The 13,745-nt window shown below is 44.5% G+C and overlaps 1 protein-coding gene across 1 annotated transcript; it reads left to right on the top strand.

Annotated features, from left to right (window-relative positions):
- The first annotated feature begins 1,547 nt into the window (after positions 1-1,547).
- Positions 1,548-13,585, top strand: capn3a (calpain 3a, (p94)). Its single transcript, XM_077560022.1, has 21 exons — positions 1,548-1,799; positions 2,430-2,499; positions 3,483-3,601; positions 3,703-3,836; positions 4,056-4,224; positions 4,375-4,458; positions 4,527-4,621; positions 4,703-4,780; positions 4,900-5,060; positions 5,636-5,805; positions 6,152-6,163; positions 6,263-6,471; positions 7,289-7,325; positions 7,615-7,692; positions 8,969-9,026; positions 9,695-9,759; positions 10,714-10,782; positions 10,861-10,939; positions 11,075-11,191; positions 11,295-11,353; positions 11,505-13,585. Exons 1-21 carry the CDS (start codon positions 1,548-1,550, stop codon positions 11,529-11,531), a joined length of 2,142 nt encoding a protein of 713 aa, XP_077416148.1. The 3' UTR covers positions 11,532-13,585.
- The last annotated feature ends 160 nt before the right edge of the window (positions 13,586-13,745 follow it).

Below are 13,745 nucleotides of genomic sequence, written 5' to 3'. Positions count from 1 at the left end.
CCAAAAATAAATTACACACTTAAGATTAAGATGACTGATTTCCTGTCTTTATTGCATTTATATTAGCGATGTACGTCTCTCCAATTAAAGACGATTGGATATGCACTTTATTGCCACCTACAGAATAGCGGTTGATTGGTCGGTAGGTTAACTGGTTGGTCAATTGGTTGATTGGTTAGTTAGTTAGATAGTCAAGTCGGTTCTTACACATATAGTTAAAATTAAAAGTACGTGCTGTACGGTGTGGCATTGATTTGTGTTGAGGTCATTTTTCTGCCACTAGATGGCATGATTGCATTTGTATGACGGTGACAGCTCAGTGCATTTTTCTTTTCATATTAAGAGCTATCTAACACATGAAGTAACTTGTGAAATTCTGTACATTTAAAAACTGGTTGATCAATTGGTTAGTTAGTTAGACAGTCAGGTCGGTTCTTACACATATAGTTAAAATTAAAAGAACGTGCTGTACGGTAAAAACTATGTGTGATATTGATTTGTGTTGAGGTCATTTTTCTGCCACTAGATGGCATGATTGCATTTGTATGACAGTAACAGCTCAGTGCATTTTTCTTTTCATATTAAGAGCTATCTAACACATGAAGTAACTTGTGAAATTCTGTACATTTAAAAAAAAAAATGTACAATACAACTTGACCCCAGTATCCACAAATATATGCATTATTATTATTAAATTTATTACTGCTAAATTTTGATGTGGACGTGAATTCCCCCAGTATAGGCTTTAAGGGGTCATTAAAAAATTAAGTGGCATTAAAGGAATTTTAAATTAATTCAAAATTAATGCACTAATTTAGACACCCCTAATATATATATATATATATATATATATATATATATATATATATATATATATATATATATAAATGTCCAGTCTCAACTTTTTGGGGGAAGTTTCAGACTCTTCAAAGCCTGGAAGTCTCACATGCTTAAAATGTACTTCAAAAAAAAATTACACGTCATGATTGTGAGTCTCCTCTATCTGTGCTGTCCCAACATTTTTTTGGTACTTTTCCCCATTTTTTTTGTCCCTTTCGAAGACAATCTGGCGCAGCTGTGGAGGACCGGCGTGCTCCAAATGGGTTCTTGCTGAGACTGCTCGACTCTGAGCTCCATTGAGAGGCGCTTGAATGCCTTCTGCTGAGGCAGGGCATCCAGCGGCCATGCTTTGGATGGCCTCCGGCGTGGCCCGTTGGCCTTTGTGTCACCCAACAATGACCAACGCGCCATTGTGTGTCGGCCCAATGGTTACACACACACACAATGTATTGCGTATGTGTGTGTTATGTGCCATTCTGTGCATGTATGTTGGCTGAATTTACTTTTTCTGAGCGTTCAGAGGGGGAGGCTGCGTCACCGCCGCGGGGAGCCAATCAGGCACTTGTTCTTTGGATTTATGCCAGCGTGTCCAGCTTGGAGACTTTAGTCCAAGTGGCAACATTGGAGAAAAAAAAACACCCGCTTACACACAAACTGACGCGCGCCGCACCATAGAAGGTGAGCGAGAGAGAGCGAGGGGGGACGACATGCCCTACACACCGTCTGGCTTTTTCTGCGACCGGCTCATCCGGGAGCGAGAGCGGCGCGACGGCGAAGGCAGCCTCAACAAGCCGCTGCGCTTCAACGGCCAGGACTTTGGCACCCTGCGGCGGGAGTATGTTCAGCGCGGGACCCTCTTTGAGGACGACTCCTTCCCGGCCAGCGTTGAGTCGCTGGGCTTCAGAGACCTTGGACATAAGTCCAACAAGGTCAAGAACATTGTTTGGAGGAGGCCCAAGGTAGGAGGAAGGGGAGGATGAATGGATGGATGATTGACAGGCGGGGGCGGGGTTAATCGCGTGGGGTGGGTGGATGTCTATGGAAAGCAGTTTGAGTGAGTATTTACAGTATTCCATATTTTTGACATCCAGCTTGGAATAAGTCTTACTGGTTAAGTTTTTTTCAACTGCTACCTAATTTATTAGCAGTAAATTCATGCCAGCGTGAATTTAACGTTTTTGGCAGTCAAAGAGACTTTGACTGCCAAAAACGTTAAATAACGTTTAGTAAAATCCTATGGATGAATGCCAAAGACGTTAAAATACGTTTTTTTTTTCAAAACAGAGGCGAAACTAACCATTTTCTATTGTTGATTACTGAAAAACGGAATAAGGTAGAAACAAACTTTTTTTTTCGGATGAAAGATGAGAGTCCAATCTTTCATTTGTATGTGTGTTTCCATAGTCCAAACACATAATTTTTTGTGGACCTTGAAAGATCAGTCAAAAATGCTTAAATCGGCTGGCACCCACGGCATCCCTTTTCTGAAAACGTCTGGCAGTCAAAGAGTTAAATAGAGGTTCAAACTAAGACGTTTTTGCTTTTTTAATAAGGATAAATGTACCTTTGCTTGTTGTATTTTTGCGCAGGAAATTAGCGAGAACCCACAGTTCATTGTGGGCGGGGCTAGTCGTACTGACATCTGCCAGGGAGATCTCGGTGAGTTCAACTGTTTTGTACCTGTACTTAAAAATGTCAAGTTAATGTACTACAAGATATTACTTGCAAAATTATTATTTTTTTCATTTTAGCATTTTAATCATAGCATGTGTGTGATTGTTTCTGGAGCACCTTTTTTGTCAAACCACTATATACTTTCAGTAGGCCATGTCCACCATGTCTGTGGAATGTTTATAAATACTTCTATTCCGAAAAACAACCTTATTCTCGTAAGATTCGGATTTGTTAGATTTTTCTGTAAATTTTGTCCAATTTTGGGGGACAACTGAGGTCAATGCCTGAATCAGACCACGTACCCAAACTCCATGTGGCCTCCCCGAGGCAGGCTGTGGCCTCCCCCACATTGTTGTTACTCTTTTGGAAGGGCAGCACTTCTCATTGTTGAGCTCGAAAAGGTACCAAATAAAATAAAAAAATCTGTAATGTTGCGTCAGTGCACAACAAACTAGATGTGGCAGCAACCTGAGAAGCTAGATGTGGCGTGTTGGGTCGTGCATGTGGTGCCTTGGCCTTCAGTTCATACCACCACTTTCACAATTATTAGAAATGATCAATACTGCCCAAAAACACAGCGTCGAGCCGCTACTCCTCCACGTTGAGAGGAACCAGTTGAGGTGGCTCGGGCATCTGGTTCGGCTGCCTCCTGGACGCCTCCCTGGGGAGGTGTTCCGGGCATGTCCTACCGGCGGGAGGCCCCGGGGACGACCCAGGACACGCTGGAGAGACTACGTCTCTCAGCTGGCCTGGGAACGCCTTGGGGTCCCGTCGGAGGAGCTGGCTGAAGTGGCTGGGGAGAGGGAAGTCTGGGCTTCCCTGCTAAAGCTGCTGCCCCCGCGACCCGACCCCGGATAAGCGGAATTGAAGACGGATGGACTGCACAAAAACGCACTTAAGCAGGATGCGACTGTTCATGGCTCTGACCTCCCACCACCTGTGTGTCGTACCCACCTTTCTGCGTGCAGGTGACTGCTGGCTGCTGGCCGCCATCGCCTGTCTCACCCTCAACGAAAAGCTCCTCTACCGGGTGGTTCCTCCAGACCAGAGTTTCACGCAAGACTACGCCGGAATCTTCCACTTCCAGGTTGGCCAAGGAGCTTCTGATGACCTCGGTTTTTCACCTCGTCTCTGCTTATATGACCAATCTTACCGCTCCCTGATCTCGGTCCTCGACTTCTTCCACAGTTCTGGCGCTATGGCGACTGGGTGGACGTGGTCATCGACGACCGCATCCCCACCTTCAACAACCAGTTGGTGTTCACAAAGTCAGCGGAGAGAAATGAGTTCTGGAGTGCCCTGTTGGAAAAGGCCTATGCAAAGTGAGGCGTCTTTTAATGGAGAGAGATTTCGGAAGGAAAATCTACATTTACAGCTTTCTATATTGTAAAATAACAAGTAACTAAGTCCATCTGTATTCCGCAAACTCAGTCGTACCATATCGAAACAAATCGTAATCCCACTGAATTGAACCGAGTCATTCTATTTTAAAAACTAAACTGCGCTTGAATTGTACCCGACTCATGCTCCCTTGTGTCCAGACTGCACGGGTCCTACGAGGCCCTGAAGGGTGGCAACACCACCGAGGCCATGGAGGACTTCACGGGCGGGGTGACCGAGTTCTACGAGATGAAGGAGGCTCCCAAAGACCTCTACAAGACCATGAAGAAGGCTCTGGAGAGGGGCTCCCTCATGGGCTGCTCTATTGATGTGAGTTTCACATATCTTTGACCCAAGGTTGGGTTAAGGATTTGGACCCCAGCAGATTGGGTTGAAGATTGACTTTGACCTTTGGAATTCATTTTGGGAACAACATTGATGTAACTACAGTTTTTGCGCGGCTACGTTTGTATTCCGCAGTCCCTCGTCCCGGCTCGCTTCGAGACCCGGACGGCCACGGGCCTGGTGAAGGGCCACGCTTACTCCGTGACGGCGGTGGAGGAGGTAAAGACCGGCAGCATCGCTTGCCTCCCTTGATCAGGAGAATTGAAACTTTGTTTTGTCTTTGGCAGTGTCGGCCCTCGCAGCACAGAGAGACTAAAGTGCGCCTGGTGCGTCTCAGGAACCCTTGGGGCCAAGTGGAGTGGAACGGACCCTGGAGCGACAAGTCAGCATCCCTACCGGAGGAATTGTAGCCCAGTGTGTGGGAATATTGGCTACTTTTACAGTTTGGTCTTTTCCCTTTCAGCTCAAAGGAGTGGGTCGCGCTACCCAAGGCCGAGAAGGAGAAACTACAACACCAAAGCGCAGAGGACGGAGAGTTCTGGTAACGTGGAGACCAATTTTCAATACACGGACGGATTTTGAAGAAATACATTTGCGCTAGAGAAACACGGCTTATATTTTCAAGTTTTTCTGAGGAATACTAGTGTTCCCCCTCTCCAGGATGTCCTTTGAGGACTTCAAGAAGAACTACACAAAGATCGAGATCTGCAACCTCACGCCCGACGCCCTCGAGGACGACAAGATCCACAAGTGGACAGTCTCTGTGAACGAGGGCCGTTGGGTGCGAGGCTGCTCGGCCGGAGGGTGCAGAAACTACCCTGGTATGAAACACCGTCGCTGAGCCGCAATCCAAAGGCGCTCAGGGCATGTCCAACTGGGATGAGGTCACGGGGCAAACCTCGGACACGCTGAAGGAACTAAGGGCCTGATTTACTAAGATGCCAAATAGCAGCCACTAAATTGCACATTCTGCGTATCATCGCTTTAAATCAGCACATGTTCATTCTGACGTAAGTGCTCAAATATCTATCTCTGCAGCCCATTACCAAATGGCCTGTGGACAAGTGGATGTGGACCACTGCTCTAGTGCACGACTAGCGTCTAGTCCTACCTCTTGCAGATCCGCCAGCCTGTCTTTATCTGTAAAATGACCATCATCGGGTCTAACCCACCTCCGCACAGAGATAAACCACGTGCCGCGTAGGATTTACACCAGCTACGAAAACAGCGTGTCTAGGAAACCCCTTGGTCTCCTCAACCCGGTGCTACTCGGGGAGGGTCCTGGGTGGGACCAGTCTAGAAAACTTGCTTAGACAGCTTCCCTCAAAAACCAGACCTGGATAAGTGGCACTTTGAACCACCACCTCTGACAAAGCTCTCGTTTTGATCCCCGCAGACACTTTCTGGACCAACCCTCAGTACCGCCTTCGATTGTTGGAGGAGGACGACGACCCGGAGGACAACGAAGTTGGCTGCACCTTCGTGGTGGCTCTGATGCAGAAGAACAGGCGGAAAGAGCGCAGGATGGGCGCTAACCTGTTCACCATCGGCTTTGCCATCTATGAGGTTCGTAAAGCCAGCTTCTGCTTTGGATATTTCACGCAGAAATGAGCGGTAGATCCTAACAATGGTAGACTGCACTCGGTCAGGTGGTTCCTGTGGTCTGGAACTCTGGGTTTCTGAGTTAGGAGCTCAGTCATTTGCAGAAGGATTCAGAGTAGAACAGCTGTTCTAGAGCCTTTGAAGTTCCACCTCAAAAATTTGAATGATGAGGCTTCAAAAACATTTTTCACGTACCACTAGGAGGTACCACATTTTCAGAATTACTGCCCAAGAAACCTATGGAGCTTCCATTTCCAAGGGGAAGGAGGCCAGGTCCTGATTTTTAACCATCTCCTCTGTCTGTCCACAGGTGCCAAAGGAGGTAAGTACGTCCTCACCCAGGATCCGAGCTCTCAGGTGAATCTTTCTCCTTAGTCTCGGGAAGGGGTTTCCCACCAGGATGTTCTCCGTCCTCTTCCAGATGCACGGCAACAAGCAGCACATGCCCAAGGACTTCTTCCTGGTCAGTTCGGCCAAGGCGCGCTGCAAGTCCTACATCAACCTGCGCGAGGTCACCCAGCGCTTCCGGCTGAGCCCCGGCGAGTACGTCATCGTGCCGTCCACTTACGAGCCGCACCAGGAGGGCGAGTTCATCCTGCGCGTCTTCTCCGAAAAGAAGAACACCTCAGAGTGAGTGGTTGCTTGATCACAGGTTCCTTTTAGGGGTCGGCTAGGCACGAATTGGTAGTTTTAAATGTCTTCAATAAATGAATGGCAGCTAACAGCGTTGGGCTTGAACCCCCATAGGTTTGCGGTTCAAATCCGAAAGTAAACGTGTGGGTTTGTGAGTGGGGTGTCGTGGTTTGTGGGGTGGGAGTGTGGGTTTTAAGGTGCACCGCCAAGAACGAACCATTTTAACGGAGATTTGATTTGTAGAGCTGGAAGAAAGCGGCCCCAGTTCGAGGCTGTTATGGAATCTTTTTTAGGACAAGCCACTCCTGTCTGGGGCGATCTGCGGTAAACGTTCAAAAATGTCTTCACTGAACCACCGCCGACCGTCACTGGCTGCCCTCCGCCGCCTACCTTGGGCCTTGAAGACCAGACATCCGCCTGACGGACTGTCGGAGCCTGCACAGGAGTCCGCAGTTAACATTCTCCAACTGGGATACTCACACATGCTACATGCTATTATTGACGATCATAACTAGGGATGGGCATGATGAATTGATCATTAGGAATTATCGATTAATTGGGTCTGCTACGGGAAGTTCATCATTCGAGTGCAATACAACATTCGCACAAATTCCTTGATTGTTAATTACCCTATCAAAATGTACCGTATGAAATGTATCAAATGCCCCTCCCTAATTATAACCGGGGTACGGTTCACATTTTTCTTAGCATATGACGTTCAGCGAGTGAGCTGACTGGCTCGGTAGTCCACAGGTGACATGTTATTGTTGTTGTCAGTAACCATGGTGACCTCTTTTTGTTGGTCTGCTCTCAGGGAAATAGAGAACAGAATCGAGGCCGACCATCCCGTGGTGAGTCGGTGTATTTTTTTCACGACCAATTTGCACCGCTACTAAAAATAATGCTCACTTTTGATTGACATTGTCAGAGGTATGCCCAGGGCTGTCGTCCCCTTCACCCACCTTTTGCAGGCCCCCGTTTTGGTCATGTTTTTGTTTGTTTTTTATTTCACAAAAAACATTGCACAGGACAGTGTAGACTTTTATGTCACGTGTGAAATTTCTCACCGACTCCATTGTCCCCCATGTTTGTCATGACTGTGGTCCCGGCTTACTGCAACCTCCACCTCAACGCCACCAGCCAGCGCCAGCCTCAGCAGGGGAGGAGAGCGAGGAGGACCAGCAGTTCCGGACCATTTTTCAAGAGATTGCTGGCGACGTGAGTACAAACAGCCAGAGGTGGCATAAGGACTCACAATTTGGACTCCAAATGAGGAGTTTACAGTTTGTAAACTGCTATCAAGATTTAAATTGTAGCCTCACTTCACTAATCTCTTCCATCCCTCGAGTCTCTGACCAAAGTGCATAGTCATGATAGTCATAGTGAATGCTACCCAGCTAGCAAATACTAAGCTAGCATTAGCACTGTAAATAAGCAAACGTTAGCCACAGCTGCTATGTTTGTAGCATGACTTCTTTGTAATGGAGTGTTACTACAACAATAAATATAACCGGTTTGAAGTTGTACAATCAATTAAAAAATAAATAAATAGAGGAGATAAACTTGCGTTTCGAGCGAAAATGTTGCCAAACCCACATCGCTTCTGAATTCTCAGGAGCTGCTTGAGATCCCTTGCTATGCTTCTTTTTGCTAGTGTTAGCGTGAAAACCAAGTTACTAAGTGAAACGGTTGTTTTTATAAATATATGTAGATGCTGTTGAAGAAAATTATATTTTCCTCCGCATGTTCGTTTTCTTTCGGGTAGCGAGAATGTTGGTTATCCGAATGCAGGCTGGAGATCGATGAACAGTTACTTCGAAGCTTTTATTTCTACAGAATATTCCGGGCACAAGTGAGTTCCAGACAATGGCTGCAGCCTCTCACAAGTGCCAAGATTACAGTTACTTACAACATTCTTATACTATCTTGAAAGACGGTAACACAAAGCCCCCAGCAAACAGCTCACCCGGAGTTCACCGGACATGAGATAAGACTTTAAAGACATCATACTAACACATTGACTTCAACCACAGACAATGGCCCATTGTTGTGGAAATAGAGGAGGCCCCCCAGCCACGACGGCACCTGGCAGAGATCGCGACAACACTCACAAAGACACATCCACAGAAAAAAGTTCTACTGAGGAAATAAGGAAATTAAAACAATTATGACTAAATCTGGGCAGAAGACCCTCTTCAATGCCCATGCCCAAAAACTTTACAATTGTCTACAGATGCCACAAGATGGTGGCTAAGCACTTTTTCACAAAGTAAGGAGTAGAAAGTACACAAAAAAGTTATGGCAAGAAAATCCATATTCAAGTTAAGTACGTACATATATACCGCACATTTAAAAAAAATCTACTCAGGGACAGTAATGAAGTATTAGTACTTTACTTCCCATTTGCAAACGACGAAGTAAAAAAAAAAAAACAGCAACAGGCCGATTCTGGCGTATGCCAATAAAATCACAGAGGTGACTTTCTCTCATGCAGGACATGGAGCTCACGGCCAACGAGCTGAGAAAACTTCTCAACACAGTCATCGTCAAACGTGAGTGCATCTTATACGGCAAATCTTTTCACCGTGGCGTCACACGTACTTCCAGGTGGCAAACTTAGTGCGATCAACAGGTAAACTAATTAAAAAAAAATAAAAGTGATGGAAATTGATCGTTAACATGATTTGAGTGACTAGCTAATGAACAGACTTGAATGAATGGCATTGGTGTGACCTTGACACTGAAATAGCTTGTTGCGCTGGCGCTAGCTAGTAGGCTAGCAAGTGCCACTACACTGAAATAGCTTGTTGTGCTAGCGCTAGCTAGTAGGCTAGCAAGTGCCACTTGGTAGTAACCTGGCGCATCTTTTCACCGTGGCGTCACACGTACTTCCAGGTGGCAAAGTTAGTGCGATCAACAGGTAAACTAATTTAAAAAAAATAAAAGTGATGGAAATTGATCGTTAACATGATTTGAGTGACTAGCTAATGAACAGACTTGAATGAATGGCATTGGTGTGACCTTGACACTGAAATAGCTTGTTGCGATGGCGCTAGCTAGTAGGCTAGCAAGTGCCACTACACTGAAATAGCTTGTTGTGCTAGTGCTAGCTAGTAGGCTAGCAAGTGCCACTTGGAAGTACCCTGGCGCATGTTTACACAATAATGGTCGATTGAGAATGAATGAAGATGATGTGGAACATCTTTCTTATGTGCTACAGACAAGACATTGAATACGGAGGGCTTTAGCTTGGAGAGCTGCAGGAGCATGATAGCTCTGATGGACGTATCCTTCGTATCAAATGCACAACAGGCCGACACCTGGGCCACATTATTTATTATTATTATTATTGTATTATTATTGGGGGTGTCAAAATTAGTGCGTTCATTTAGTAACTTAATTTAAAGTTCCTTTAATGCCACAAAAAATGCTAAGGCGCGATTAATGAGCGCCCCTTACTTGGAAAATCTGTACTGGGGGAATTCCAGTCGCAACACAGCAGACATGGCGCCACGTCAAAATTTTGCAGTAATACATTTAATAATAATGCATATATTTGTGGAAATTGGGGTCAAGTTGTATTTTACAATTTAAAAAATGTGCAGAATTTCACAAGTAATTTAAAAAGTTCTTAAAATGAAAAGAAAAATGCACTTACAAATATGCAATTATGCCATCTAGTGTCAGAAAAATGACCAACACTAATCACTATCACACTCATTTTTTTTTTACAGTACATTACATCTTTTTTAATTTTAACTCAATTTTATGAATTATTATGAAATTATTGTATCAATGACTAAAATATTTCTATTAGTTTGACATTTGTTTCCATTTTTATGTTAAGAGTATGAAACGTTAAAAAAAAATATTTTATTGTACATTTAGAACAGATATAAAATTTGCAGTTAAAATTGTGAGTTAACTATTGAAGGCATGCGATTAATTAAGATTAAAAAAAATTAATCTCCTGACACCCCTGATTATTATTATTATTGAGCCTCTACTGCTCTCTAATTAAAGGAGCTCTAAATATTAAATATATATACAAAATTATATATATGTATATATATATATATATATATATATATATATATATATATATATATATATATATATATATATATAGATAGATAGATATATTAAATTAATTAGTTAAAATATGTACTGTATAACTGTATATAGCATATACTCATATTTGAAGAAAAGTACCGTTACGTCTTAACTGGGTGGGCTAAGATGGACGGGACGAGTCGCCTCAACCTTCAGGAGTTCCGCCACCTGTGGAACAAAATCAAACAATGGCAGGTCAGCAAGTATGGAAACGTCCTTGACATTTTTAAAAATGTTCTCCCACGCTCACTTTTTCCACACTCTCTCTTCCAGGGAATCTTTACGCACTACAACCCCGACCAGTCGGGCAGCATCAACAGCTACGAGATGAGGAACGCCGTCAACGATGCAGGTACGGGATTCCAATTCCTTCGCCCGCCTTTCCGGCCTTCATCGCCGTCACCCTCACTCGTGCCGACGTTCACGAACTCATCCTGTTGTGAATGTTCTTGTCACTGTGCAGTCATGTGTCTTATGTCCCGCTCAGGCTTCCGCCTCAACAACCAGCTGTACGACATCATCACCATGCGCTACGCCAACGAGAGCATGAACGTCGACTTCGACAGCTTCATCAGTTGCCTGGTCCGCCTCGAGGCCATGTTCAGTGAGTTCAGAGTTTTCAGGAAGTTGGATGAGGTCAAGAAGTCAACCGTGTTCGGCAAGTGAGATTACCGGTAATGTCTGCGTGCTTTTTGTCCTCCCCGTAGGGGCCTTTCAGGCCTTCGATCAGGACGGAGATGGCACGATCCGACTCAGCGTACTGGAGGTAAGAACAACGCACGACTTATATAATTGATTTGTATTCAATAAAAAAAAAAATGGAAGGAACACATTTTCTCACCATGCTGCCATCTGTTGGACACGGTGGGCGCTGCATGACACACCTGAGTCAAACTAAACGGATGTCATCCCCGCAGTGGCTTCAGTTGACCATGTACGCCTAAGGAAGACGGCCGCACGAGGACCAGACCTGCCAAGACTTTACCTCATGACTTCCTGTGCCGCTTCTCGTCTTCCTCCTCAATACAGGCCATTTGCATCTATTCTGTGCTTTTGTCCTACTCCCATCCCTAACCCGCCCAAAGAAATCACTATCACCCGTCTTTTTCATGCATGGAGATATCTTTCCTCCCATTCCTACAACACTTCCTCCTCAGTTCCGGCCATTTGCATCTATTCTGTACTTTTCATTGTTTACCTCAACCCGCCCAAAGAAATCACTCTCTTTTGTCATTTTCATTCATGAGGACATCTTTCCTCACATTTTTAAGTACAGTCCTTTTGCCTCTATTCTGTGCTTTTTTCCTACCACCACCCCCAACCCGCTCAAAGAAATCTTTTTTTTTTTTTTAAATGCATGTAGACACATTTCCTCCCATCACACCAACACTTCCGCTTCTTTCACCCCCATTAGCATCCATTTTTGTGCTTCTGTTCTACCACCTCCTACCTGCCCAAAGAAATCTCTCTCCCTCCCTTATCTTTTTCATGCATAGACACACTCACTCCTACCATCTATTCTGTGCTTTTGGCCTACTCCCATTCCCAACCTGACCAAAGAAATCACTATCACCCATTTTCTTCATGCATTGAGATCCCGCCAACACTTCCTCCTCAGTTACGGCCATTTGCTTGAGTTACTTTTCCCCAACCTGCCCAAAGAAATCACTCTCCATCTCTTTTGTCATTTTCATTCATGGGTACACCTTTCCTCCCACTACTTTCCTCCCATTTTTAAGTACAGTCCTTCTGCCTCTCTTCTGTGCTTTTGTCCTACCACTACCCCAACCCGCCAAAAGAAATATTTTTTTTTCCACTTCCTTCTCCCCCATTAGCATCTATTCTGTGTTTTTGTCCTACCACCTCCAACCTGCCCAAGGAAATCTCTCTCCCCCTCCCTTATCTTTTTCATGCATGGAGACACTCACACTCATCATACCGTCATAATTTCCCACTACATCTCTTCCTCCTCCGTACAGGCCATTTGCATCTATTCTGTGTTTTTGTCCTACTATCCCATCTTGACCAAAGAAATCAGTCTATCACCCTTCTTTTTCATGCGTTGAGATTTCGCCAACACTTCCTCCTCAGTTTCAGCCATTTGCATCTATTCTGTACTTAAGTCGTTTTTTTCCCCTCAACCCGCCCAAATAAATCACTCACTATCTCTTTTGACATTTACATTCATGAGGACAGCTTTCCTCCCACTACTTTCTTCCCATTTTAAGTACAGTCCCTTTGCCTCTATTCTGTGCTTTAGTCCTACCACCACCCCATCCCGCCCAAAGAAATCATGTTTTTTAAATGCATGTAGATAGCTTTCCTCACATCACATCAACACTTCTGCTTCCTTCTCCCCCATTAACATCCATTTTCTGCTTTTGTCCTACCACCTCCAACCTGCCCAAAGAAATCTCTCTCCCTCCCTGATCTTTTTCATGCATGAAGACACTCATTCTATACCATTCCGCCATCATTTCTCACTCCATCTCTTCCTCCTCCTTACAGGCCAGTTGCATCTATTCTGCGCTTTTGTCCTTCAACCCTACCCCAACCCGCCCAAAGAAATGACTCTCTCTCCTCTTCACAGAGACACCCCTTCCCTTCCTGTCACCTGTGTACTTTTTTCACTCAGGCATCACTACACACACAACGACCTCTTTTGACATCTGTCACCATACCTCACAGAGCCTCACCACCTCACATACGCAAAACACACACCTGTAGGTGTAGGTGAGGACTCACAGTGGACAACTTGTTGATCTTTTTTTTTTTTCACATCGTTTCAGTTTCCAATAAGGAATTGAAGAAGAGAATATGGCTATAAAAGGTTGGACTGCTGCTTTCTTGTCGTTGTGATTTTCCTTTTTGGTATTTAAGGCTTTGGTCACATGAGTGTATTTTTTTTTTAAGCATTTTATTCCCACCAATAAATCAATACATGTTTTAAGTTACAAGCTTGACGTTGTTCACCAAGAGTTTCGAGCAGTAGACCTCTGCAAAGGCCATTTTAATGTTAAAAAAATTTAATAAAAATCATACATCAAGCCTACCACTTACAGGTTGTTCTGATGTTTTAAATGGATGTTAAGTTGATTTTTTCCATGTTGCATTTACTTTGTTGATATGCACACGCATATACTTGGAAGTGAAAGAAA

This window comes from Vanacampus margaritifer, chromosome 1 (assembly GCF_051991255.1).
Source record: "Vanacampus margaritifer isolate UIUO_Vmar chromosome 1, RoL_Vmar_1.0, whole genome shotgun sequence".
Classification (NCBI taxonomy): Eukaryota; Metazoa; Chordata; class Actinopteri; order Syngnathiformes; family Syngnathidae; genus Vanacampus; species Vanacampus margaritifer.
The sequence above is the reverse complement of the archived record's forward strand: the minus strand, read 5'-3'. Positions and strand labels throughout refer to the sequence as shown.

Bases quoted from the DNA above. Each gene is read 5' to 3' on its own strand.
- capn3a (XM_077560022.1), top strand. From the start codon at position 1,548: ATGCCCTACACACCGTCTGGCTTTTTCTGCGACCGGCTCATCCGGGAG. The intron at 4,225-4,374 runs GTGAGTTTCACA...TGTATTCCGCAG, and splicing joins TCATGGGCTGCTCTATTGAT to TCCCTCGTCCCGGCTCGCTT. The intron at 9,760-10,713 runs GTATCCTTCGTA...GGGTGGGCTAAG, and splicing joins GCATGATAGCTCTGATGGAC to ATGGACGGGACGAGTCGCCT.